The following is a 27701-nucleotide window of genomic DNA, read 5'->3' as shown; positions in this document are numbered from 1 at the left end:
GCTCAAGTCATCTACAAAGCAAAGAATCTCAACGCTGAACCTACATTCCACCTAAATATCTTGAAAATGTTGTCCTTGGATCTCACAAAGGAACATTTGGCATCAAGAAGTAAAATACTGACTCTCCCAACAAATCTCCTAAGTCATATTCAGTGGCTTTCTGGAAAAACTGAGGAAGGAAAATGTACAGTCCTTGGAAAACGTCAAGAAGGAAGATGCGAGGAAGCAAACAGGACAGGAAAAACCACAACATGTTGTGTAATGTACAAAGAACCAATTTACCAGAAGCATGTGAGGCCTGTGTGGGAAGACTTTGTGGAACAAGTGAAATAATGGACCAAGAGTGAAGTGTGATCAAGTCTGAATCTTTGAACACCCTCTACAGATCTTACCCTCTGCTCTTCCCTCTATACCCAATGGGTGTTTATCGTATATGACTCTTCTGATACAGAAAATGTGTATAAAATATAAATGATCTCATACACACAAAAAAAAACTGACTGACTGACTGATGCCAGTGTACGTGTAAGCATACTGAGAACATGAATATTTCAATATCCATTCTTATTATCACAAGTTGCACATTGCATAATAATTATTATTCTGAAATTATTACAACTGATTTAGTACACAAATGTATCATCATTTACATGGTTTCCAATAATTAAAATTTAGAATTAAGGAGGACTTTTGCTTGTGGGTAATATTCATATTCACATCCTGCCGCGTTAAGTGATATTTTATTTCCATGAATTAGGCTACACTAGATAATTTCTTCACAGTATAAGGACACTAACAATAATTAATATGTATCATTAATCACTGTTTCTTTGTGCAACCTTAGCAGAGAATTTTGATAATTTTCCCACTTACTTGGAGACTTGATGATATCCTTAAGGCGATTAAGAAGCTGTTCATTGTCTGCAAACTGTTTCTTCAATCTGAGTTCCAATTCCTCTATATTATCTTCTACTTTGAAAGCTGACTGTAAACATGAAAATTCAGGAAATCTTAAACTAATCAAAGATATTTCTGAAAGACACATGGAAATAAAAGGTAGATAATAAAATATAATTGTAAAGCAAACAAGCTAAAAGAACAAGAAAATATCTCCACTTTTGAGTCTATAGCTTACTGTAAGTAGACCTCCAAAAATGAAACAAAATATAGGAAGAGAAATGAGAACAATTTAAATTAGCATGTGTATGTTCTTGAAAATACCCTTTTCTATATGTCAGGACTCCCGTGGTCTTTACTAGTATTTATCTTGACTTCCTTATGGGATCCTGTATAGGTGCATTATATAATTTTGAAGACTCTATAGGTTTAAATATTATACATCTTACCAATGCAACTAACTAATCACAGTAACCGATAGGAGCTGATAATCATTATGTTTAGTCCCAAAAACAACATTCCCCACCACCTACAAACAATGCCCAAGGCAACTGTAAATATATTTTCCCAACTTTCTCAATGATACCCTAGACTTCCTCTGAAATGTAAAAGCATGAGATTTCAGTTTGCTTGCAGTAGATAAACTGTATTAGGATGATGGTATGGCATTTATCTCTGTCTTAGCTTATTGGAGCACACACTTACTCTACATTTGAGTAATATATATTGCTAGTGGCTCTACGTTGCACTAACACAGACAGGTCTTATGGCAATGATGAGATTGAAAAGGGCTATGAGTGGGAAGGAATCATTAATCACTGTTTCTTTGTGCAACCTTAGCAGAGAATTTTGAGAATTTTGATAATAATAATGGCCTTAATTAAGGTGTGAAAATGGGAAACCACGGAAAACCATCTTCAGGGTTGCCGTCAGTGAGATTCAAACCCACTATATCCCGGATGCAAGCTCACAGCTGCGCGTCCCTAACCGCATGGCCAAAGAATGAGCATCCATGCATTGTTGAATTCATAGCCTGTCTCTTGTTTCATGCAATTGTTATGTTTTTTTACTTCACAGGCTTTCATCAGATGCTTTCCCACACAGTCCCTGTACCAGTACATTATCTCCTTATCTCCTTGATCATGCGCAACATGAGAAATGCTTTCCAACACAGTCAAAAGTACATTCACATATTCGTCCGTGTACAATAGTCTACCTTTCCAATTAACTCTTGGCATCGATCGCTGATAGTTGTAAGTAGTTCATAGTTTTAAGCTGGTTTTATGACTTTCTTCTGTGCAATGCATTTTATTAGATAATTTAGGTTATTGAGGTTGTATTATGGATCTATCAATCACTACTGATCTGCATTTAGGGCAGTCGCCCAGGTGGCAGATTCCCTACCTGTTGTTTTCCAGGCCTCTTCTTAAATTATTTCAAAGTAATTGGAAATTTATTGAACATCTCCCTTTGTAAGTTATTCCAATCCCTAACTCCCATTCCTTAGTCCTCTTGAATTCCAACCTTATCTTCATACTGTGACCTTTCCTACTTTTAAAGACACCACTCAAACTAATTCATCTATTAATGTCATTCTACGCCATTTCTTCACTGCCATAATCTATTAGCTTGATGTCCCGTATTGATGATTCCAGTGATCACAAGTATAAAGGCTGGACTTTCCACCTAATCAGTACTATTATTTATTATAAGGTACTTAAAATATTTTACATTACAATACTGGTTTCGACCCAATGATGAAGAACCTTAATCTTTTTTTTAAGCTTAGTGGCATGATCTACTACTGCATGTGATGTAGTAAATATGCAGCATCAATAAACAAAGCTTATCCTTGATCACTTATAGGCAATGTGTGATTTTTGTATGACGTCTGAACATATATTTTCTGATATACCATCATCTATGTTCTTGATGCAAATATCACTTTGGTAACAATGCAGAAATTCCTCACTCCTCATGTGGATCCATGTGTGACTTTTTGTTCCTGTGTATGGAAAAGCAGAAAATCAATCAATCAATCAATCAATCCTGATCTGCATTTAGGGCAGTCGCCCAGGTGGCAGATTCCTTATCTGTTGTTTCCCTAGCCTTTTCCTAAATGATCTCAAAGAAACTGGAAATTTATTGAACATCTCCCTTGGTAAGTTATTCCAATTCCTAACCCCCGTTCCTATAAATGAATATTTGCCCCAGTTTTTCCTCTTGAATTACAACTTTATCTTCATATTGTGATCTTTCCTACTTTTATAAACGCCACTCAAACTTATTCATCTACTAATGTCATTCCACGCCATCTCTCCGCTGGCAGCTCGGAACATACCACTTATGATACAATTCCTTTAGTTTTGCCAATTGCCACCTTTTCAATACAATAAAAATATATTACAAACTTACATATTTATTATGATGTTTATATGGTACATGTTTCGCTCCTGTTCGTGAGCATCATCAGCCAAACTATCATTAATCTAAGATTGTATAAGATCATAAAACAATTCTTTTGGTTCAAGATTACTCGTATAAAACTAATTGATAATCTTATAACATTTTATAAGTCACACAACAATAAAACTATGTCTTAAGCTAACACGTTTTTTGTCTAAAATCTTCTTCAGTCTAACATTTTATTGCCGAAACTCATATGGTGAACATCTTTTAAAATTGTTTAAAAATAAGAATAAAATAAAAAAACTTTTGAGATCCGGCTAGTTGTGTTGATTCCTGTTGCTTAACTTGTATAATTGACATTAAAACTTCATAACAGTATTGAATATTATCTGCAGTTGATAATTGTCTTTATGGTCGATAGACTTGTTCTCGTTGCTGGAGTAACATTTATAAAATGTTTTGGTATTAATTTATATTATCAATGAGGTAAAATTGTTCGTGAACAAACGTGTTGATGAAACACTTTCTGATGTGATATTGGATTTAAAATGTTCTCGAGTAGTTCTCAAGACGCTAGGAGTAACACCAAACAATTACGCAGCAAAAAGGAAAATACACCAACGAGCCATTATGGAATGTTCGAGAACATTTTAAATACAATATCACATCAGAAAGTGTTTCATCAACAAGTTTGTTCATGAACAATTTTACCTCATTGATAATATAAATTAATACCAATAAATTTTATAAATGTTACTCCAGCAACGAGAACAAATCTATCGACCATGTAACCGTTTCACCTCATCAAAACACTTGAGGAGATGATAGTTATTATCTTGGGACACATGAATATTAAATAAACTATTTGTGGCTTGCCCGCAAATTGCCACGCAAATAGAAACAATCAACATTCCATGGTTCCCCATTTCTCTATGTAATGTTTGGGCGCCATGGTTACAGTTTTTAAATAAAACTGTAAACCAAAATTTATATTTACTAGCATAGAGACTTACACTTAAATCACAGGGGTAGGGTTTTAAATAATTAACCATTAAGTATCGCTTAAGAAAGAAAATTAACGCAATATAAAATACAAATGAATTTATTATACAAAAAAAAAAAAAAAAAATGAGATGAATCGGAAAAGTTTCCTTAAAGCGTGGAGGAATTTATAATTTACTGAATTTACTATTGCTTGCTTTATCTAATTGAAGCTCACCAATTGCAGCTTTCATTGACGTCATCTGGTTTCCGTGGTTACTCGTTCTCTTCTTCTCGATGTAGAATTTGCTGCTTGGGCATCCTTCCTTCCTTCTCTGATATGGTACGGGCTATCTGGACTAGCACTCCCTGCTTGCCTAGTCTTTAAAATAGACATTGGCCCTATACTTGTAAAAACTGATCAGCGTTGATCGTGAGAGGAGAAAATTCAGAGATATGAATTTTTCCATATTAGTAGAAATCTCAATCCAACTGAGCTACACTATTTATACGGTACAGACTTGTGCCAAAATTACGTAGACTTGAACTAAACATAGTTCTTCGTCCACAATATTTACTGAAAATAACACAAGCCTTAAGCTTGTTTCGTTTCACGTAGATCCGATAACATTACCGCAGCTGAGTACTGTATCGAAACGACAACACATTGTACAAAAATAACTGTCGCGGAGCGACCACACACTGTATCAAAAATCAAATCACGTCGTACAAAGTTGATGTTCACAGTAGAAGTACTAGTGATGGAGTACACGTAGTTAGGTTGTAAGGTTGTAAGGCTGTAAGGTTGTAAGGCTGTAAGGTCGTACGGTCGTAAGGTCCCGTTCTCGTGTTGAGAACCAGTATATATCCGGGCTCACCCCCACTCTTGGTAACAGTTCAATCTCAAAACTCATATACAACGAAGTATCTGATTCGATAGATCGAAGCATCAACTCCCTTTCTCTTCTTCCTCGACAAGTCCAGAAGGCGTGGCGATGATATAGCTGACCAGCTTGCAAGCCTCACGCACGGGTCGCTGTTTACTAGCCTTGGTCATAAAATAAACCCATGACGCACTCAAAATCCCAAGCTTCAAGAATAACCCTCCGTATACACAAACATGAGATGAAATGAAAACAACTATGTCTCAACATATTGACCGTATTTACAACATAATGAATTCTTATCCTACATAATATAATAATTTAAATAATAAAACGATGTTATTATATATACAATATGATTCCAAAAAGCCCTGATCACAAATGATTGACGTTGAATAAATATGTTATTACAAATAATTGCCGATGCCGGATAAACTTGATATCAAATGATATCGCGTAAAATGATATTATATTAAATTAGTAGGGCTGGAGAAGCCTGGACGGTTACAACCATAAAGACAATTATCGACTGCAGATAATATTCAATACTGTTATGAAGTTTTAATGACAATTATACATGTTAAGCAACAGGAATCAACACAACTAGCCAGATCTCAAAAGTTTTTTATTTTATTCTTATTTTTAAACAATTTTAAAAGATGTTCACCAGATGAGTTTCGGCAATAAAATGTTAGACTGAAGAAGATTTTAGACAAAAAAAAAGTGTTAGCTTAAGACATAGTTTTATTGTTGTGTGACTTTTAAAATATTATAAGATTATCAATTAGTTTTATAGGAGTAATCTTGAACCAAAAGAATTGTTTTATGATCTTATACAATCTTAGATTAATGATAGTTTGGCTGATGATGCTCACGAAAAGGAGCGAAACATGTACCATATAAACATCATAATAAATATGTAAGTTTGTAATATATTTTTATTGTATCGAAAAGGTGGCAATTGGCAAAACTAAAGGAATTGTATCACAAGTAGATCTTCAATACGGACTACGAAAATGAAGTTTATAACCTGCAACATACCACTTAGTCGAGAAGCTCTTCTTCTTTCTCCCAATTCTTCCCAGCCCAAACTTTGCAACATTTTTGTAACGCTACTTCTTTGTCGGAAATCACCCAGAACAAATCGAGCTGCTTTTCTTTGGATTTTTTCCAGTTCTTGAATCAGGTAATCCTGGTGAGCATCCAATACACTGGAACCATACTCTAGTCAGGGTCTTACCAGAGACTTATATGCCCTCGCCTTTACATCCTTACTACAACCCCTAAACACCCTCATAACCATGTGCAGAGATCTGTACCCTTTATTTACAATCCCATTTATGTGATTACCCCAATGAAGATCTTTTCTTATTTTAACACCTAGATACTTACAATGATCCCCAAAAGGAACTTTCAACCCAACAATGCAGTAATTAAAACTGAGAGGACTTTTCCTATTTATGAAACTCACAACCCGACTTTTAACCCCGTTTATCAACATACCATTGCCTGCTGTCCATCTCACAACATTATCGAGGTCACGTTGCAGTTGCTCACTATCTTGTAACTTATTTATTACTCTATTGAGAATAACATCATCCGCAAATAGCCTTACCAATGCTTCCACTTCTTTACTCATATCATTTATATATATAAGATAAGAGAAAGCAAAACAGAAGTATGGAAATTGAAAGATAAAAATGTAAGGAATATTTTCAGGAGAGATTGAAGCAACAAATCCCGGTTACTGAAGTGGAAAATGTAGAAGAGTGGGGGACCAATTTTAAAAAAGGCATCTGTTAGTGCAGCAGAGAGTGCTTGTGGCAGGACAAACAAGAGTGAAAGAAAAGGAGACACTGTGGTGGAATGAGGAAGTGAGGAAAGTGGTGAAAGAGGAGAAGACAGCTTGGCTAGAATGGAACCGAGATCAAACAGAAGAAAGCAAAAGGAGGGATCCCAACAGCAAACGGAGATGTAAGGAGGTGGTAGAAGAAGAAAAGAAGGTGAGTTGGGAAAAATTTACACAAAAAATGGAAGCGGATGTAAGTGGCAGTAAAAGGATGCTGTATGGACTTATAAGAAGTAAGAGAGAAAAAGTTACCACAAAGCTAGTGAAAAAGGAAGATGGGGAACTGTTAACACACCCAGAAGAGATAAAAAGAAGATGGAAGGAGTATTTTGATAAGCTATTGAATGTGAACAACTGTACACGGGAGATAGAAGAAATGCAGTATGAGGATTCAACAACAGAGGGAGGTGGAGTTAGCGGTACAAGATGAAGATGGGAAAAGCAACAGGGATGGATGAAATCAGTGTGGAAATGATGAAGGCTGCTGGACCTGTTGGTATGCAATAGTTGTACTGACTACTAAAGTGTATGTGAAAATACAGAAGTGTACCAGAAGACTGGAAAAAAGGGATAATAATACCAGAGTTTAAGAAAGGGGACAAGAAAGTTTGTGGTAACTATAGAGGAATCACACTTATATCGCAAGCAGTTAAAATACTGGAAAGGATGTTAGAAAGAAGAATAAGAAGAAAGATTGAAGGAGGGTTACAAGAGAAACAATATGGCTTCAGGAGTGGAACATCTACAGTGGACCCAATCTTTGGCATGAGACAGCTGATGGAAAAGAACTAGGAATATGGAAAGGATCTAGTTATGACTTTCATAGATACAGAAAAGGCATATGAAGATGCCCCCAGACAATGCATGAAATTCAATGCAAGAGAATGCATTGAATTTCATGCTTGCTTCATAAGTTTTAACTATATTCATGTCTTGCCTTAACTTTCATTTGACTGATGATGGACTCTGGTAAGACCGAAACTTGTTTCAACAAATTTATGTAACTTTTTTAAGGCTACAACAAACAGTATTGAATAGGTGGAAACCTTTAGCTTTTGTTTCACACTATGGGCAATCCATAGCAATATGTTGGAGAGTCCGGGGCACATCTGCACAGTCACAGTAAGGGTTCTCAGTTACCTTCCATCTATGCTCCCAGTATTCACATCTGCCATATAGGGTTCTTATTCGATTTAATGGCATCCAGATTTTTCTGGGTAGGTTAAAACCAGGAGGATGGTTAACTGGATCCACGATTAAGCCCAGTTTGCCTGCATTTGAAGAGAACCACATATTGCGCCATGTTTGATTCACGTTAAATTGTTTTTTGATCAGTCTCTCACCTAGTACCCATGATGGTTTCCTTGAATTTGATGTGAGCAGTCTTGATGTACTGGCAGGAGAGAATTTTTATGGCATTTAATCCATTCTCCTTTCAGTGCTACTTGTCTTCCAAGATGAGGGGAAGGATTGTTAGAAAATGCTAGTAACCATTCCAAAGGTATAGACTGGATGGTCCCTGATATAGTCATCATTGTGTCATTCAACTGAATGACGATTTTCTTTGTGTGAACACTATTAAGCCATACTGGACTACAATATTTAGCTACTGGGTAAACTAAAGCAAGAGCTGTTGTTCTTAAGGTAGATGCAGTTGAACCCCGGCCTGTTCTCGAGAGTTTGTGTAGGATGTTGTTATGGGTTTTCACCTTTGCAAATGTTCTGTTGATTATTAATTAACACCCCAACACCGCACATTCAAATTCAGCGCCTAAATGAACTCCTCTATTGGTAAAACAGTGAAACTAAAACTACACCAACTTAGAATTTTAATCAGAAGATGTCACCACTAAAATAGAATAATTTTGTTATTGTAAAGTTACCTAAACCAAGTGAATTACTCCTTATTTTGTTTGCTCTACATCAAGAAGTTTGGACATTTTTCTACAGATGACACCACAAAAAATGTATGATCATGCCCTCTGGTGCAAAGTGGAAGAAGTTATAATTTAAAGAAGTTTTGTATTTCTACGTTTTTGTAACTGATTGATGTTCATTTATTTTTGGGTTGGCAATATTTCCTTTTTCTTTCCACCAGTTTTGAATCTAGCCAATCAATAATTTCTGTAATTAATTTTCCACCTATCACAGGCTTCTTGTTCGATTTTGAGTGTTACTTTTGAATTTAACCAATAAAATTGAGAGGGTGTGGTTGGTTTAGTCTTGAATGATCTCGAACTTTCCTTGAGGGTTTATAAACTACGGCTTTTCACGTTTCTTGGCCAATTGAGCGTCATCTTACTGAGTGTGTATGTCAAAGCAGGAGGCAGGCGGCCACTTTCATCGGTCAACAGAACATCTACAAGGTAATGGCCACATAACTTCTTTCTTTCTTGCTACCTCCGCAGTTTAACCCGAGGGAAAGGTCCGGCTCTTTAGTTATGTAACAAGCTTTTCTAAATGTGACTTTCTCCCAGCTAATGTAAAACCTTCATAAAATCTTTAATTTTAAATCAGGGATACAGAGTGGAGTACCCTCTCGAGCTCCCCTTCATCTTGGTTTGAGGTGGCTACGTTTTTATAACTGTTTTTCATTCTGTAATGTGGTAAAGTAATTTCTATACGAGTCACCTCAGTAGTTTGGGAATAGCCCCTGTTTCATCGGCCTAGAGCCCCTTAGGTTGTTTTAGTGTTCTTATCTAGGAGTGCAAGTATACGCCTCCATTCAGTTTGTGTTTCGGGCCATTTACTTAACCTGTTCTTTTCCGCAAAGGCCCTATAGGTTGAGTACGAGATACCCCTGTTTCAAATTGTAAGTTGGGCCATGGAAGGCCAGAGAGTGTAAGATTTTTGATGTTGCCTCGAGGAGGCTGAAAGAAACGGAGAGCCAGTGAACTCTTTTTCTAGCTTCGTAATTGTAAAGAGTGCCTCTGGAAGGCTAGATATTGTAATTTTGGGAGCAAGTGCTCTTGATTTGGGGGATTTCTGCCCTTGACTTAATGGTTCCCAATTTTTAACTTGAATTGTGTAAACTGAATTTGGTATCTCCGGAATTGTAAAACTGGGGGCTTAAGGCCCAAAGTGTTAAGGTTCTGAATCTTGGATTTTTTCCAATCTTGTTTAATGATTGCTACTTGTACCTGTAATCATGTCATGAAAAAGATTGTTAAGTTTGGTTTCGGAAAAGAAATATAACCTTCTAAAGTTTTAACACAATTTTTGATATTATAGATAGGCCCATTCACCCCGGCACCTTCTTCCACCTCTGCGTTCCACAGATAACCCCGTAACATTATGTATTGTGTTACTCCAGTTACAAAGAGGAAGAATGCCTTTCTCCATGCCAGTTAATTAATACACTGAGAAAGCATTCCAACACAAGTCATTCATTATCAATCACATGAGCAATACTAAGTCAATATATGCAAATAGTGTGATGCGTGAACATGTTCATGTATGGGCAATGAACTGCATGTTGGACAGAACCTACTGATTTCTTCTCACAACTAAACTAAACAGAAAACACTGTTCAATATATATGAGGTGTTTTACTCTCTTGAATGTTCAGTACACCCTAGTACACCTGATGTATTGGATATTATTAACTGTATTTCAGCTTAATGGCATGATCCACTACTGCATGTGTTGTAGTAAATATGCAGCATCTATAAACAAAGCTTATCCTTGATCACTTATAGGCAATGTGTGATTTTTGTATGAGGTCTGAACATTTATTTTCTGATATACCATCAACTATGTTCTCGATGCAAATATATCTTTGGTAACAATGCAGAAATTCCTCACTCCTCTTGTGGATCCATGTGTTATATTTTTGTTCCTGTGTCTGCAAAGACCATAAAATGTTATGTTTAAAAAAAAGGAGTAGCCATTGTTTGTTTATAAGTAAGGCTTCTATCCGTATCCCACAGTATGATTTTCTTGTGGTTCAGATTATGATATGCATACTGACAGACTAACACATCCATCTGTAGAACTCATCTGACTCTTTTCTTTATGGACTAAATTTCGAAAGCAGCAGAATTTAAATATCCAAGAATTAGTACAGCTTTTATTTTAAACAAGATCCCAGAAACTACCCATTTACACTGCAGAAGTATTTCATCTATAGATATTCTGTCTTTCAAACTATAAACTCAAAGCTGGCCAAAACAAGTGACAGTGCAGAAACTATTCCTCCTTTTGCTTGTAATATCTGCTGTTTAAATAAAATGATGTTAACTTTGAGACATTCAGTAGATATCTAAGCAAGACAGTCTGAAAGTACAGCACGCAGCAGTGGAATATTTTTAGACAGCCGTACAATGCGGCAGAAAGAGACATATCAACAGTCACCAAACAAGTTGGTGTTATTTATGATGAAGCTGTTCATTATGTTCATGAAATGAATTTTAGAGTACTCCCCAGAGAAAAAGATTGCTGGAGTCTGAATATTCCATACAACACCCTCAATGTCACACAAGCCCTATGCCGTAAGTCATAATATCAATTGATTCGTGTTTTTCTTCAAATCATATGATAGTCCGAGAAAAGCAAGTACTCTGATCTGATTACTTGGGTCTTCCACAGGGACAGTTTCCTCCCATCTGATGGTGACAGACTGTTTTGGTCACATACTGTTCATTGCTGCACAACATGATCATACCAATGCAGATGGACTTCCTGCACCTTGTCCTTGATGAATGCCACTCTCATGACTCCTCTTGCCCATCATGATTTCCAACATGGTTCAAGTGTCCAAGACCGAGTGCCCATTGGAGCATATGCATCTCTATGACATACAGGGTGTTTTCATGTTTCATGGAGGCTAGTCAGCATTCAGTTCCATAACGGGCAACTAGGCATACAACATTTTTGTAGATCCTAGCCTTCAAGTGAACAGACATCTGCGGATCACACAGGACTCCAGTGACTTGCCTGAATTTCTGAATTTCAGCTAGACTACAATGATACGCACACGGGTGTCAGGAAGTGTCACCGACTGCAGAGATGTCACTTTAGACAGCATATCACCTCACAATTCTTTATAACAGAAAACATTTTCACGGCAACATTTTCACCACATACCCATAGAAGACTTGAACATTTGGATGCCCAATATTACAAGCACACACATATATGTTTGATTTTTGATATGAAGTCCAAAGGCAGACATTTATACAAGTGGATGCACATGCTTCCCCTAGTGCACCATCACTACATTGTCCTACATAGGAGGCTTGCAGTGGTGTCTCAACGGTGCACTTCGAAAGGTGTAACAATCCAACTGACTAACCCAACTGGTAATTTCATGAGTAAAAAGGCATAAAAATCTTTAATGTTTTTTACATGTTTGATGTTTAATGAAATGTTCACTTCTCTGTTTATGACTTTCTTCTTACCACCAAGAATACCATGCAACTATTGTTCTGCACAATGAGTTTATTCCATAATTGTTACAACTTTGACCAAAAAAAAAAACAGAGTATGCCAGAATATTGAACATAATGGCAGCTTTACACTTGTGTGGATTTACTGGTGCCAGTAGCTTTTGGCGTGCAAGTGCAAAAGACTTACACATATAAACGTTCATTGACCCACAAGGTCAGACAACACACGCACAGATTTGAAAAGCTGGTGGCATTCAAACTTTCGCTGTGCCAGTGACAAATCATCGTGCCAGAGAAGATACCCTTGGAACCTGTAAACAGGACATTTCATATTGCTCGGCAGTAGGTTAACATGCTGCAATGCCTGTTATGTGAAGTGGTGTTTCATGAACTCCATTTCATATTAATTAAAATATTGAATGCGGAGTGGAATTCAGAGAAATAATTAAATTCCTGGAATGTGCATTTTAGTCTTTATAAGAATGATTCTGAAATAGATTCATATTCTGTTTTTGTATAATCGTTGTTACACATTCTAATAAAAAAAAAAATTGTCATTCATAAATTATTCCTGCAGCATTCTTCTCTTGTAAGTTCCATTAAAAGTCTTCCAGATACACCTAAATAATATCTACATATAATCTACTTTTTCACACAAACACAGCCTTTTCTTTTACGATATATTTGCTTTTTCAGATCATTAATCATGTTCTCAGTCCCCACTTTAGTAACTATTCAACAAGTGTCACAAACAAGTTCAGCTTAACTCAACTATTTCTTACCGTTGTGAAAGAACCTTTACTAGCCAAACCCACTTCAAAATTACATTGTCAAGACATGCAAGTAAATTTGTTCCAGCATCTCAGTAAGAATGGTGAACAAACTGGCACCAGTGAGTCCATGTCAATGTAAATCAGCCACAATACAAAGATCATTAGCCGTTAGGTACCAAATTAAAGATAAGGAAATAACACAATCTCTCTCCCTCTATATATATATATGTATTACAGGATATTACCACACCACTGCTTGCATAAACACTAAAGGTAATCAGTAATCGCCCAAGTAACATTTTCGCACATGCTACATTGCAACTTTTTCCAAAAACACACATTTTTAAAAAGTTCTATTTCTTAAAGTTTTTAAACATGCACACACTGTCAACAGTATGATAAACAAGTAAACTAGCCTATAACATCAAAATATCAAAGCTGCCAGTAAGTGTTCCGCGATCCAAAACAGGAGTGTGGTGCCATGGAGGAATATGTCTAGAAATGATGGTACAACCTAGGCCTATAAATCATGTGGAAGGAACTCTGTTGAAATCATGCAAGTTTGTACTTTTACACAACTGCTGATACTGTGATCATAAAGACCTCCAGTATTAAATGGATTCCAAACCACAAGGATGTAATGCATTAGCCACAATTCGAATCATGGCTCACAGCTACGTCACTCAGCTATCATGCCCACCACTTTCAGCTGAGGTACTGAATAGACTTAATTAAAGAGTGAGCAAATTAAAACAATTTCTTTTAGAACATATCATTACCAAAGAATATAGTGCCTGTTAAAAATAAAGTTATATGGATATATATTTAAAACTTACAAGTTTATTTCTAAAGCTCTCTTTTTACGACTTGAAAAACAATTTGATTCACAGCTTGGTGAATCATCATCATCATCATCATCATCATCATCATCATCAGTTTCCTACTCCAGTTGCCCGGGTGTGGTTTATGAGCTCTCTCCACTTCTGTCTGTCCATGTACCACTCTTCTCTCAAGACGACATCCCAGCTGACTCCTCTTGTTCCTATGTCCTCTTTCACTTGGTCCAGCCATCTCTTCCTAGGTCTTCCTACCGGTCGTTTTCCGGCCATGACTGTGTGTAACCATTGTTGTCACTTTTTCATTCAGGGATGGGTACACACCAGCTTCCTCTCTTATTCTTTCATTCCTTACCCTGTCCCTTTTTGTCTTCTGTGTACCATAGTTCGTAGGAACTTCATTTCTGCGGCTTGTAGTTTGCTATCCGTTTGTTAGGTTGTTGTGCAGGTTTCTATAGTTTGTAGGAACTTCATTTCTGCTGCTTGTAGTTTGCTATCGACTTGTTGGGTTGTTGTGCAGGTTTCTAGGCCATATGTTATTATGGGGGTGAAGTATGATTGGAATAGAATCTGCTTTGATCTTAAGGGAACTTGTTCGTTCCAGAGAAGGTTCGGAACTTGATGGTAAAACTGAGCTGATTTTTGAATGTGGTTGTTAATCTCATGCTGTATTCTGATATCACTTGAAATGATGCACCCAAGATATTTATATTGGTCTACTGTTTCCAGCTGTGTACCTTCCAGCATTATTTTTCCTTTCTTCTTCTGCCTGTTGACAGACATAGTAACAGTTTTTGATTCATTTATTGTTAATCTGTGTGCTTTCAAATGTTCATTCCAGGTGTTCAGCCTCTCTTGGACTTCCTACTCCATATTTCCCCAAATTACTACATCATCTGCAAATGCATTGATATCCATTTCTTCTGCTTAATTTCTTTCATGACTTCATCCATGACAGTAATAAAAAGTAAGGGTGAAAGGGTACTGCCTTGTTGCACTCCTTTAGTGGTTTGGAACCAATCAGAATTACCGTTTCCTATCTGTACGCAACTGCAGCAGTCTCCATAAAGCATTTTAACTTTCTGGATAAGCCCTTTGGGTACATTTTTCTTTCTTAAGCATTCCCATATAGTCTTCCTTGGAACACTATCGAATGCTTTTTTGAGATCCAAAAACACTAGTGTTAAGTCTTTGCCCTTCTCCCAATGCTTTTCTAACAGTATTCTAAGTGCAAATATGAGATCGGTAGTTGATCGGTGTTCTCTGAATCCATATTGTTCTTCCTGTAGTTGTGGTTCTATTATTTTCCTTAGCCTTTTTTTCAAGTATTATCTCAAATATTTTCAAACCATGAGACAATAAAGTGATCCCTCTATAACTGCTACATTTCTTCTGGCTTCCTTTTTTGAAGAGAGGTATTATTATTCCCTTTTCCCAATCATCTGGGAATTTCCTATCCCTCCATATTGCATTAATTACTCTATGAAGCCACAGTATTCCTATTGCACCAGTTGCTTTGATCACATCTGCACTGACTTCATCAAATCATTGCAGCTTAAACTGACCTGCGTGGTTACATCATTGGAGTACTGTACTGTACTGTGTATCAGTACTGTTGTATAAATTATCAAAATAGGATTTCATGATCTTCCTTATTTCTGTCTCTTCCCTAACTATGTTACCATCTGGTTCCTCTATTGCTGTTATGTATTCATTGTCTCTTCTTATATTTTGTATTGTTTGGTAAAGTAGTTTAGAATTAGCTGTGCTGTCTTGTTCTAATTTATCTGTGAAATCAGTCCAAGCTTTCTGTTTTTCTTCGGCCACAATTTTCTTTACTCGTAGCTTCTGATCTCTGTATTTCTGCTGCAGTTCGTTTACTTTAGATTCATTCCTTTGACTTCCTTTTTGCATTTCTTTGTCTCTGGCTTTCCTGGTTTCATTTTTCGTTTTCACAGCAATCTTCACCCAATCGTTCCACCAAGGAGTTTCTTTTGCCTTCATTTTGCTATTCGTTTTAGCACAAACTTCTACTGCAGCTCCGACAAAGCTTTCTTTGAATCTAGTCCACTCGATGTTGCCTTCTTGTAATGCATCTGATGGTAATTTATTGGTCACTTTTTTTGTGTATTCAACTTGTTTCTCTGCCTTCTTTAACTCCCATGTCTTGATTTTTGGTTTCCTGTATTTCTGAGGTCTATAAATTTCAATATGCTTTATTGTTGAGGGGAGAAGTCTGTGGTCACTGTCGAGGCTTTCACTTGGTATAACTCTGACATCACATATGGTGTTTCCTGCTTCATTGTCTGATATAAAATAATCTATCAGAGTTTTAGTATCTCCATTCCAACTGTATCTTGTTAGTTTATGACTTAGCTGCTTCTGAAACCAACTGTTGTTTATTCTCAAGCCATTCCTTACACCTAGATCTAGAAGACTTTCTCCTTCTGGGTTCCTGTCTCCATAATCATGTGGACCTAGTACATTTTCATATCCAAGCCTGTCTGATCCAACTTGAGCATTTAGATCTCCCATTACTAGGATAGTTTCCTCTCTTTATATAGCTTCTTCTAAATCAGTTCGGAATTGTTCTTTTTCCTCTTCTTTACAGCCAGTCTGTGGGGCATACACCTGGACTACTGTCAGCACACTCTTGTTAAGAGAGATGTTCAACTTAATAATTCTTTCATTAACATATATTACATCACTGATGACATCAATGTCCTCTCTTAATATAAAATCTACACCATTTTTTACTTCTGTTTTATTTCCATTCCAATGTACAGTAGAGTCTCGCTCATCCGACCTTGGCTTATCCGACATTCCGTGTTATCCGACACTGGTAGACTTAAATTTGAACTTTTGGTGGAGACTAAATTCAGGCACATCCGGTGTGGAGGGTGCGTCCTTGGGACAAGCAAAGGCCTGACCGCTGGCGTTAGGCCAGTTTTTTTTCTCAAGGACAGGTGCAGTGAGTCTTCAGTCATTGTTCATTGTAGTATTGGTTGGGTGCGGATGTTATAATTTTCATATCCTCTGTGAGTATAGCGAGTACATGGAAGAAAGTAATTGTTTCTATGGAAGACAAGTTGAGCGCATTAAAGTCACTGGGCAAAGGGGAAATTCTTCAAAACGTGGCTTCAGATTATGGTGTTGGATGTGTTACAGTGGGAGACTGAAAAAAAACAGAGGGAAGAAATTCAAAAGTGGTGCTTTACCAGAGCAGACAAATCATTGAAAAAATATGAATACGAAAAAGTAAGTGAAGCACTATTTCTTTGGTTATCTCAACACCGGGGAAAGGGCCTGCCAATATCTGGCCCCATTCTGCAGGAAAAGGCTGTGTATTTCCAGAAGGAGTTTAATTAAGGGGACCCTAATTTCCCTGCCAGTGCTGGGTGGCTTGATCGGTGGAAAAGCTGTACGGCATTAGGCAGCTTAATATCTATGGAGAAAAGTTTCTTTTCGTAAGACATCTGGAATGTTTTCGTTCAATACTGCATGCACTGTACAATTGAATTGATAATTCAATAAACAGAGTACCGTAAAACATGTAATTGTTTTAGTACTAGAGTATAGTCTTCCTGTTTTTTTTCAGTTCATTTTCAAAGTTATTCTGTATTATCCGACATTTTCGGTGATCCGACGTCCTCCAGGTCCCGTTTAGGTCGGATAATCGAGACTCTACTGTAGTTTGTATCCTTTTCTTAGCTTTCTTGTTCCTCTTCCCTTCCACTTTGCCTCACTCAGGCCAAGAATACAGAGGTTCCTCCTTTCCATCATATCTATCAGCTCCTCGCTTCTGCTAGTCAGGGTCAGGATATTTAATATTCGAATTCTGTGTTTACGACTTTTTCCTTTGGGCTTCTTCTCAGAACATCGTACTTGAACATCAGCCTTACGGTCATCATACGTTGCAGATGTTTGAGAAGATGTATCTATCCGGTATTTTTGCATTCCGAGGGTCATTTTTGAAAGCAATCGATATAACCCTTCAGTTGACTTGCTAAGCCTAACACTGCTGGGATTTTCTGTCAGGGGTATTCTCCCTTAGCCTTTGGCAGTCCCCTACCTCACTGCAAGGCAGCAGTTGATGAATTTGTGTGTCATTTCCTACACAAGGGTCTCATCAAACCTTCTAGGGGAAAACTCATCCACCCGTAGCTGTTGATCTTCCCCTAGTTTGTTGGGTTTGGTGTCGGCTGCCCAACCCTCGGCCAGACAGTCGCAGGTAGTACCGTCTAATGTCACATACGGTAGCAAGATCACTCCTGACCTGACATAAAAGCTTGGTGAATATCAGGGAGAATTCAAGAAGGGTCGATCATGCACTGAACAGATCCTTAACCTGAAAACTATAATTGCACTTGCCAACGTAGGGAAAATAGACCTAGTGATAATTTTTATAGACTTCCAGAAGGCCTATGATTCAATCGACAGGACAGCATTGATAAACATCCTGGAAAAGTTTGACAATAAGACTAGAAACATCATCAAAGATACCTTAACTAACACCAAATGAAAGGTTAAGTTTCAAGGTGAAATTTCAGAACCTTTTGACATGACAACTGGAGTGTGACAAGGGGATGGTTTATCACCTATTCTTTTTAAATGTGTCTTAGAAAAGTAGAGATAAGCCCTCGAAGGAAAGGAAGTCCAAAGTGGACTCAGTTTTAGGGAATCTAAACTTAGCCTTCATATAGATTGCCTGGATTTTGCAGATCTTGCAATCCTAACACCATCTGTTGAAGCAGATGAGCAACAGATTGAGGAACTTTATCATCAGGCAGGCAAAACAGGACTCAAAGTCTCAATTGAAAAAATACGGTCAATATTAAGGACAGTTCATTCAAGATTTTAAAAAAAAAATAGGGCGATGTTCAAAAGGTCAAAGCTTTCAAATATTGAAGAGAAAGTCTAGATATGAGGAATAATGAAAAACAGGGTGTGGAGGCAAGACTAATTAAAATTAAGGCAGCCTACACAAAGACTTGAGACATATAATAAGAGAGCACTATCATGGGGAGCTAAGATCGGACACTACCAGACAGTTGTGTGACCAGAAGTTTTATATGCATCACTGAGCTTGAGAAATAAAACCTCAAAACGAGAACTGAAGAAACGAGAACAAACAATAGGGAGAAAGATCTTAGGACCCATTAAAAAGGAAGGAACATGGAAGATCAGAAAAAATGTAGTAGTGCATAACAAGGCAGATAAAGTAACAGACGTCATAAGGAAAAGGAGGATGACTTTCTTCGGTCATGTGTTCCATATGTTTGACAACAGGCTGATGAAACAGATCCTAACACAAGTTTGGAATTTCAAAGGCAAATCTAGATGGCACCAAGCAGTGGCTGATATTTAAGACTGAGCAGGATAACGGAACAAGATGTCCTAGATCAGGGATGGTGAACCTTTTCCAACTAGTGTGCCATTTTAAGTCTGGTTTATTATTCTCAACTGTCTACTGTGCCACTTGTTATTTTTTGTTTGTAATGGCTACCCCCTCTCCCCCACCACCACCGACTTCTCTTTTTTTTTTTTTTTTTTTTTTGCTAGTGGCTTTACGTTGCACCAACACAGATAGGTCTTATGGTGACAATGGCATAGAAAAGGCCTAGGAGTTGGAAGGAAGCGGCCGTGGCCTTAATTAAGGTACAGCCCCAGCATTTGCCTGGTGTAAAAAGGGGAAACCACCGAGATTGATAGCTGCAGTCGCTTAAGTGCGGCCAGTATCCAGTAATCGGGAGATAGTGGGTTCGAGCCCCACTGTCGGCAGCCCTGAAGATGGTTTTCCGTGGTTTCCCATTTTCACACCAGGCAAATGCCGGGGCTGTACCTTAATTAAGGCCACGGCCACTTCCTTCAACTTCCTAGGCCTTTCCTATCCCATCTTCGCCAAAAGACCTATCTGTGTCGGTGCGACGTAAAGCAAATAGCAAAAAAAAAAAAGGAGGAAACCACGGAAAACCATCTTCAGGGCTGCCGACAGTGGGATTCGAACCCACTATCTCCCGGATGCAAGCTCACAGTCGCGCGCCTCTAACCGCACAGCCAACTTGCCTGGTGCCCCCCCCCACTCACCAACTTCCATCCCTTATTTCAAATTATGTTTCATGTATTATTTCATATACATATATACATTTGATTGCATGCTTCGTGGTCATATTTTGCCCAATACTGCAAAAATACTTAGTACCCATGTCATTTATGTTATGTTCATCAGTGGTGAATGCTGGGGACGTGAGCTACCACTAGTCTTAGGGTACACCCCTCACTGATGTGGGTGAGCGAATGATTCGTCGGCCACATATGACATTTATCTCACTTGACTTCCAGACCTATCAATGTTGCCATAATACACGTCCGAATGGAACTAGAATTTAGATTTTCTGTGTTTATTTCTTACACCTGAAGAGCTGACTATACGATGAATGAGATAGTACAAGATATACAGGGTGTTTACAAATGAATATCGGCGTTTTAACGCCTTATAATATTGAATACATTAAACTTACAGTTATACATTATATGTCAAATGAAAGAGCAACTCAAACAGTTTTGTTTGTTGGCACCAGTGCGCATGTACGTGCAATGGTTTCGCTGCAATCCGCTAGACAGCGGTAGTAGTACGTCGTTATGCCAGTGAGGTGGCGCACCATCTTGATGGAAAATGAAGTTCTCTGGCTCATTTTCTTCCAACTGAGAGAAGAGCCATTGCTCTAGTGTATCGAGGTAAGAAGTACCAGTTACAGTACATTCACCATAAAAGAAAGGCCCATAAACCTTTCGCCGGGATATGGCACAAAAAACATTCACTTTAGGGGAATCTCGTTGCATTTGTACCAACTCGTGAGGATTTTCTGCGCCCCAGATGTGCACATTATGAGTGTTTAATGTCCACTAAGGCGAAAGACCGATTCATCACTGAAAACAACACGATTCATAAACTCATAATCATGTAACAACATGTCGTTTGCGACGGTAAGGACGTAGCTGTAAGCGTTTTCTTACAACTTTCCAAACGGTCGACGCAGGAAGTTGTAATTCATGACTAGCCTTCCGGTCTGATTTCTTTGGGCTACGAGTGAATGACTCTCTCACTCTCTCAACAGTCTCTTCACTTAATCTTGGTCGTCCCTTGCTCTTCCCTTTACAAAGGCAACTGGTGTCTTCAAACTTATGATACCATCTGCGAATGTTATTATCACTTGGAGGATCACAACCGAACTTAATGCGGAACGCATGTTGCACAGTAACTACAGATTCTGTCTTTGCAAACTGCAAAACACAAAAAGCTTTCTGTTCACTAGTCGCCATCTTTGCTACTACCGCTGTCTAGCGGATTGCGGCGAAACCATTGCACGTACATGCGCACTGGTGCCAACAAACAAAACTGTTTGAGTTGCTCTTTCATTTGACATATAATGTATAACTGTAAGTTTAACGTATTCAATATTATAAGGCGTTAAAACTCCGATATTCATTTGTAAACACCCTGTACATAAAAACGTTAATATGTGCATGTGGTTTGCCACAGAAATCGTGCTCGCGTGTCACCTAGTGGCACGTGTGGCATAGGTTTGCCATCCCTGTCCTAGATAGACACATCTTTAAACAAAAAAAATCCAGGATTGGAGGGTACCTGAAGACGAGGTCAAACCAGCAAAACTACTTTTTTTTTTGCTAGTTGTTTTACGTCGCACCGACACAGATAGGTCTTAACGGCGATGATGGGACAGGAAAGGGCTAGGAGTGGGAAGGAAGCGGCCGTGGCCTTAATTAAGGTACAGCCCCAGCATTTGCCTGGTGTGAAAATGGGAAACCACGGAAAACCATTTTCAGGGCTGCCGACAGTGGGGTTCGAACCTACTATCTTCCGAATACTGAATACTGGCCGCACTTAAGCGACTGCAGCTATCGAGCTCGGTAGCAAAACTACTAACGTGGTCAGAGAACAGAATAAATGTTCATATTAAGAGAATGAAGGACATATGGCAAAGATACATAAACATGGTTCAATGAAGCTGTAACAATATATATAGGGCCTATATATATTTTTTTTAAGTTATATGGAAACATTTACCATATTTCCCCTTCTGATGAGTAACATCGGCAATAAGCAAAAGGAAGGATAATACAGATTTTAACAAAAGAGGAGCATACAAGAATACATTACTAAAAATCAAGACCATCTTGTAACAATATTGTGGAACAACTTATCCCAGGTAGCATACATATCAAAGGAGGGGTAATCAACAATGGCTTCAAAAAAGGAAATCATCCTGAAAGGAAATCTTCTGTGGAGGAGATGAATGAAATAAGTAACTGAAGTGTCATCTGGCGAGTTGGCCAAGTGGGTTCAGGTCGCTTAGCTGTGAGCTTGCATTTGGAAGACCGTGATATAACTGCTTTGGCTTTCACGGCCGGTATCAACATTTTCTGGGCTTGTAGGCCATGATATTTTTACAAGGCTATCACCAGCCTGATGCAGCAGCCCTTGTAAGGCAGACCCTCCAATGAGAGTGGGCAGCATCTACGATGTATAGGATACTGCATGTTATTTTATTGTAGTGGAGGATAGTGTTGTGTATGGTGTGAGAGTTGCAGGGATGTTGGGGACAGTGCAAATATTCAGTTTCTGGGCCAATGGATTTAACCATTCAAGGTTTTTTTTTTTTTTTTTACTAGGGGCTTTACGTCGCACCGACACAGATAGGTCTTATGGCGACGATGGGATAGGAAAGGCCTAGGAGTTGGAAGGAAGCGGCCGTGGCCTTAATTAAGGTACAGCCCCAACATTTGCCTGGTGTGAAAATGGGAAACCACGGAAAACCAATTCAAGGTTAAGAATCCAACTCGGGGTCCTCTGAGCCAAAGAGCACTATGCTGATCATACAGCCAAGGAGCCAGACTTGCATGCTATGATCCAGAATATTTGTGGCCTCCCAAAATTTCACCCAACACAGTATTCGGCATTAAGTCCATTGTTGAGCTTGGAGAGAAAAGACCTTTGAATATTTTGCTAGGATTTTGTGCCAAAGGTGTTCTTTTATGTAGTGGTAAATCTACCGATGCTGATGTATCTGAGCACCTTTAACTACCATCAGATTGAGCTGGGGTGGAACCTGCCAACTTGAGCTCAAAAGGCCAGTGCTCCACCATCTGAGCTATTCAGCCTGAGGGTGGTGTAGTTCTGAATGCAGATCTTCATGACAATACACTTCATTTTTTAGACTCAAAAAATAACACCTAATTAATAAGCAGAGTAAAACAAAGATGACACAAACTTCTTTTTTTTCTGGTTGTTTTATATCACGATGACAAAAATTGATCTTTTGGCAACAATGAGATAGAACTTGATAATGTTCATTGTGTATCTTGTCAATTTATATGTTACTGAGCTGAAGATGTTTCTTAACAGAAAACGAAACATGTCCTTTATGATTAAACGTCATCCATGACAATATGAAAACTTGTAGGCACTGAAAGGTCGAAAGTTCTCGACTTTAACAATGGGATAGGACAGGGCTAGTAATGGGATGGAAGCAACTATAGCCTCAATTACGGTGCCTGGTGTGAAAAAGGGAAACCATGGAAAACCATCTTCAGAGCTATCAACAGTGGGGTTCAAACTCGAATGCAAACTCACATCTACGTGACCCAAACCTCTTAGCCAACTTGCTCAGTTCACAAACTTTTATATGAGGTTAAACAATGCAAGCAGAAATATTAGTCACATCATGCAAGGAAGCAAATACCATCCACTCCTACTGACACTCAAAGGCGAAATTCATAGCTGACAAGGAATAGGATGTAGGGAAAAGTAGTTGGGCAATGTCAAAGAAAGGATACTCATAACGTTCAGCGGCTATTTCACCTACCGAGTAACAAAGGGACCTTCACTTTATTTATTTATTTATTTATTTATTTATTTATTTATTTATCGTATGGCTTTTAGTGCCAGGAGTGTTGGGGGATATGTTTGGCTCACCTGGTACAGATCTCTCTATTTCTTTCCCGTGGGCAACCTGCGTATCTGGGTGTGGGATGAGGAGGACGATGATAACGATGAGATGGCAAGAGTGTAAAACTCGGTGTCGGCATATAGCCTACATATGTCAAATAACACAACAGGCTAAACGTCTCCATTCGACAAACAAATCACAATCAAAAGCGGCATATGCACTCGCTCCGTATGAACACTGCGGACAGGTTTGTAACTGAATCCAGGCTTTTGTCATGCTATCTAGTGATTACAAATTGTATATTACCAACTCTCCTACCCTGCCTACAAACATTCTAATGGTGAAAATGTTTTCCAAACGGGACTCAAACCGACTAACCATGTTTGTCGGAACCTGTAGGCTTAACACATTGATCGTGGCCACAAGGCAGGCTTTCGACTTAGTGTTTGCCAACATCCAGGGAACTGTGCATGGTATTCAAGGAGGAGGGGGATATTAATTCAAGAAACCCATACTGAGTGGTTTTTTTCCAAGCTGACAGATAATGAGAATAAAATAATCATAATACAGTTAAGCTAGATGAAGATTATAATACCAACCAAATTATCATCATATCACTTGGGTTTCAGTGCAAACGAAGGAGTGATAGCTGGGTATATTCAGGTATATTCAACTGACTGACTGTTTATTGCCTAATAAATTAAATTACTTTGCCACAGAGCCTAAGAACAAGAGAGGTACCAGGGAATGATGGTTAGACTTTATATTTAACAATTTTAAGGTACAATGGTGGAAACAGAATAAGAAGTGTTGTCAGTGAACAGAGGCCAGTTGAATGAATATTAAACTGGCATGTCTGTAAAGCTAATCTAAGTAATCTAAGTATGAACAGAAAAGTAAAGTGTTTAGACAGAAGGAACAAAATGTTAATATGCACTGTTCCTTGAAACATCAGAAACAGGAACTAGCTCGGAGGGAAATAAATGGGACCTAACAATCTAACAGTACTGAAATTCCATCTATGGACACAGAATGGGGAAACTAGAAGAATAAACAAAACATACAAGATTAAAAACTACTTTCCATGACATACAAAGGAATGAAAATCCTCCAGGTGAATTTATCCACAAAGAATTTGATTTCATCTGTACAGTGCCCATACTAATTCTCCGTAACACAGGAACTACATCCCTATCATCTTACCATGACATTAGAAAATAATGGTATACAAACAGTTTGAAAACTATTTAAAATACTAAAATTCCCATGTTAATTTTTTTTTTTTTTTAATAACTGAAAATTTATGTATTATCCACAAAAGAGAACCTGGGGTTGGGGCTTGGGGGGGGAGGCAAAAAAGCACATAACTAAATATGAGGCAGTTAGCAGTGAAATGCACGAGAACAAAGAATTGCATTTTAGAGTAAAAATATGTAAAAGCAGCCAAATAAAAAAGAATGAAGACAAAACTTCAAGCTAAAATACTAATGTTCATGGTCAATATGATAATTGTGTAGGCTGTTACGAGCTTGGCTGTAGAATGAACACAATAATAAAAGTGCTTTATTAACAGTAATGCCATTTTTATTAATAAAATTGAACAGAAATTTGCTCAACAGCATAACTATAAAATTTGATGATATCAGCATGATTGTAGAATGACAATTATAAAAATTACTAAACTATGCATCAGCTATTTGATACTCTAGGTGTACATGCAATATTAAGAACCAAACAAGCAATATCTACTGATATAACATCTTATATTTGTAAATAGCCTATTCTTTCCAGGCTATCTGGGGTCCTTACATCCTAGTATTGCTGGTGTATTCTGTACTTATTTCTCTCCTAGTACTTACATCGACTACTTTGGTACTCATTGGTCGATGCGTGAAAAGGTAATAAGTGACCGCTGCCCACAAGCACAAAGTCACACACGCAAAGAAACAGAGTTGATTTTTACGCATGGCAACCTGTGGATCACACCATCTGTGAACAAGAAAATTAGTGAAATACTATCTGACCTCATCAAAGTATACACAGCAAACAATTCAAAATGTGCAACTAGCAAGACTGAAATGACAGACTGCTATAGAATTTTCATACTTAACTTAAAAGTGATAATACTGTCACATTATTACGGACTGACAGCTATTCGTGAACACACTGGGAATTATATATGATTCTTCCTGAATTAAAATGACAGGAGTGGCCACATATTTAATCATAATAATGTAAGGACTATGTAAGAATAGCTCTCAGTCACTGATAAAGATCTTACTTTTAGGTTAGGGACCTTTTAAGTACTTCCACTCCTCCATACTACTTGACAACACCATGAAATAAACTTTCTTTAATTCAATAGTGGTAACTGGTGCATACACCTAACGCTATACCGAAACACATTATATTCGGGGCAATAAAAAAATCATAACTGATAATAGTACGTGACGTTTCGTCATTGAGAGGCGTCGAGTTGGCACACGAACACATCCTGTGGCAACACGGATAAACATCATTTCTGACAGGAGAAACATCAGGGAATAACAGTCATTATATTTCAGTAAGCCACTGTACGTTAGGAAGGACAGCACACACAATTTGACATATTAATTAACAAATGCACCAAATCGGTATATTCGTTTCCTTTTAAGTACAAAGATGCATGAGACGATGAGAGAAATATCCCTTGGAAAGTAATTTCGTTTTCACCTTTCAGGCCTGGCACAGAACTTGGTACATCGAAGTCCAACAAAGGTCACACCTTCGTTAAAGGATTTACTGGGTTGCTGTTGGTCGGGAAAAGAAAAACAATTATATGTTTTGGCAAGAATCATGATAATTAAAATGTATTAAAGGAGCTGACAAGAACAAAGAAATATGACAGGGCCAAAGAAGTGTACTATATAGACAAGATGAGGATTCTTCTTCTTCTAGAATTGTGTGGTTGACTCATGACTAGATGAAGATGTTTGCCACTGCTTTCCTCGCTTGATAACAAAGTGTTATACCAGCATTAACGTTCCTATGGTAATACCAAATATTTTAATACACTGCCTGCTCATTCCATACTCAAACGTGTAACACGCCTTACAAACAATCTGCCGCTAGATGGCAGCAGCAAACGTACCCATTTACCGCGTGAATACAACTAGATAAGCATACCAGCAAAATTTAAAATCTGAAAGTAAGAGAAATATTAAAGAATTTTACGTATAAAGTGGTGCTCTAGAGAGTTAAAGTTTCAGCACTTTTCGAGAAAGAGGTTTCGATGAACAAGAAAACCTGGAAACTTTGTCTGTATGGTACTTCCCTACATTACTAAGTAGAGGTTTCACGACTTTGGCCAGCACAGTTTCTGACACAAGTTCCTGGTGCTTATTGTTACTAAAACACTTTAAAAACTTACATTGGCAGAAGGTAGAACATAGTTTTTTTTTTATAATCTGGAGCAGACTTGCAGATTTCTTGCAGTACGGTAGAGCCGCCTCAACAAATTTCTGAAGCCTCATAATTAGGCCAATAAATCGTTGCTAGGGCTAGCGCAGCAATCAATGGGGACGAATTAAATGAGGTAGAAACGTTATTCAGGCACGTGCTGCATTCTGTTTTTTCTTCGATTACACGCACTAAATAACCACACACTAATCCCCGGTAAGTAGTTTCCGAAGTGACACACACTGACTCAGGGGGCTCACGAAAATATTCCAGTAA

General features: G+C 37.9%; 1 protein-coding gene across 3 annotated transcripts in view; it reads right to left on the bottom strand.

Moving 5' to 3' along the window:
• Positions 1–26645, bottom strand: part of Mgat1 (alpha-1,3-mannosyl-glycoprotein 2-beta-N-acetylglucosaminyltransferase) — a 167263-nt gene extending 140618 nt beyond the window's left edge. For all 3 annotated transcript variants that reach the window (XM_067146872.2, XM_067146873.2, XM_067146874.2), the window contains exons 1-3: positions 26269–26645; positions 25847–25976; positions 874–985 (exon numbers count right to left, since the gene is read on the bottom strand). In XM_067146872.2, the coding sequence (XP_067002973.2) occupies positions 874–985; positions 25847–25954 (220 nt within the window). In that variant the 5' untranslated portion in view covers positions 25955–25976; positions 26269–26645. The remainder of the gene's footprint in view (positions 1–873; positions 986–25846; positions 25977–26268) is intronic.
• Positions 26646–27701: the final 1056 nt, after the last annotated feature.

The sequence above is a fragment of the Anabrus simplex genome, chromosome 5, assembly GCF_040414725.1.
Source record: "Anabrus simplex isolate iqAnaSimp1 chromosome 5, ASM4041472v1, whole genome shotgun sequence".
Taxonomy (NCBI): Eukaryota; Metazoa; Arthropoda; class Insecta; order Orthoptera; family Tettigoniidae; genus Anabrus; species Anabrus simplex.
The sequence above is the reverse complement of the archived record's forward strand: the minus strand, read 5'-3'. Positions and strand labels throughout refer to the sequence as shown.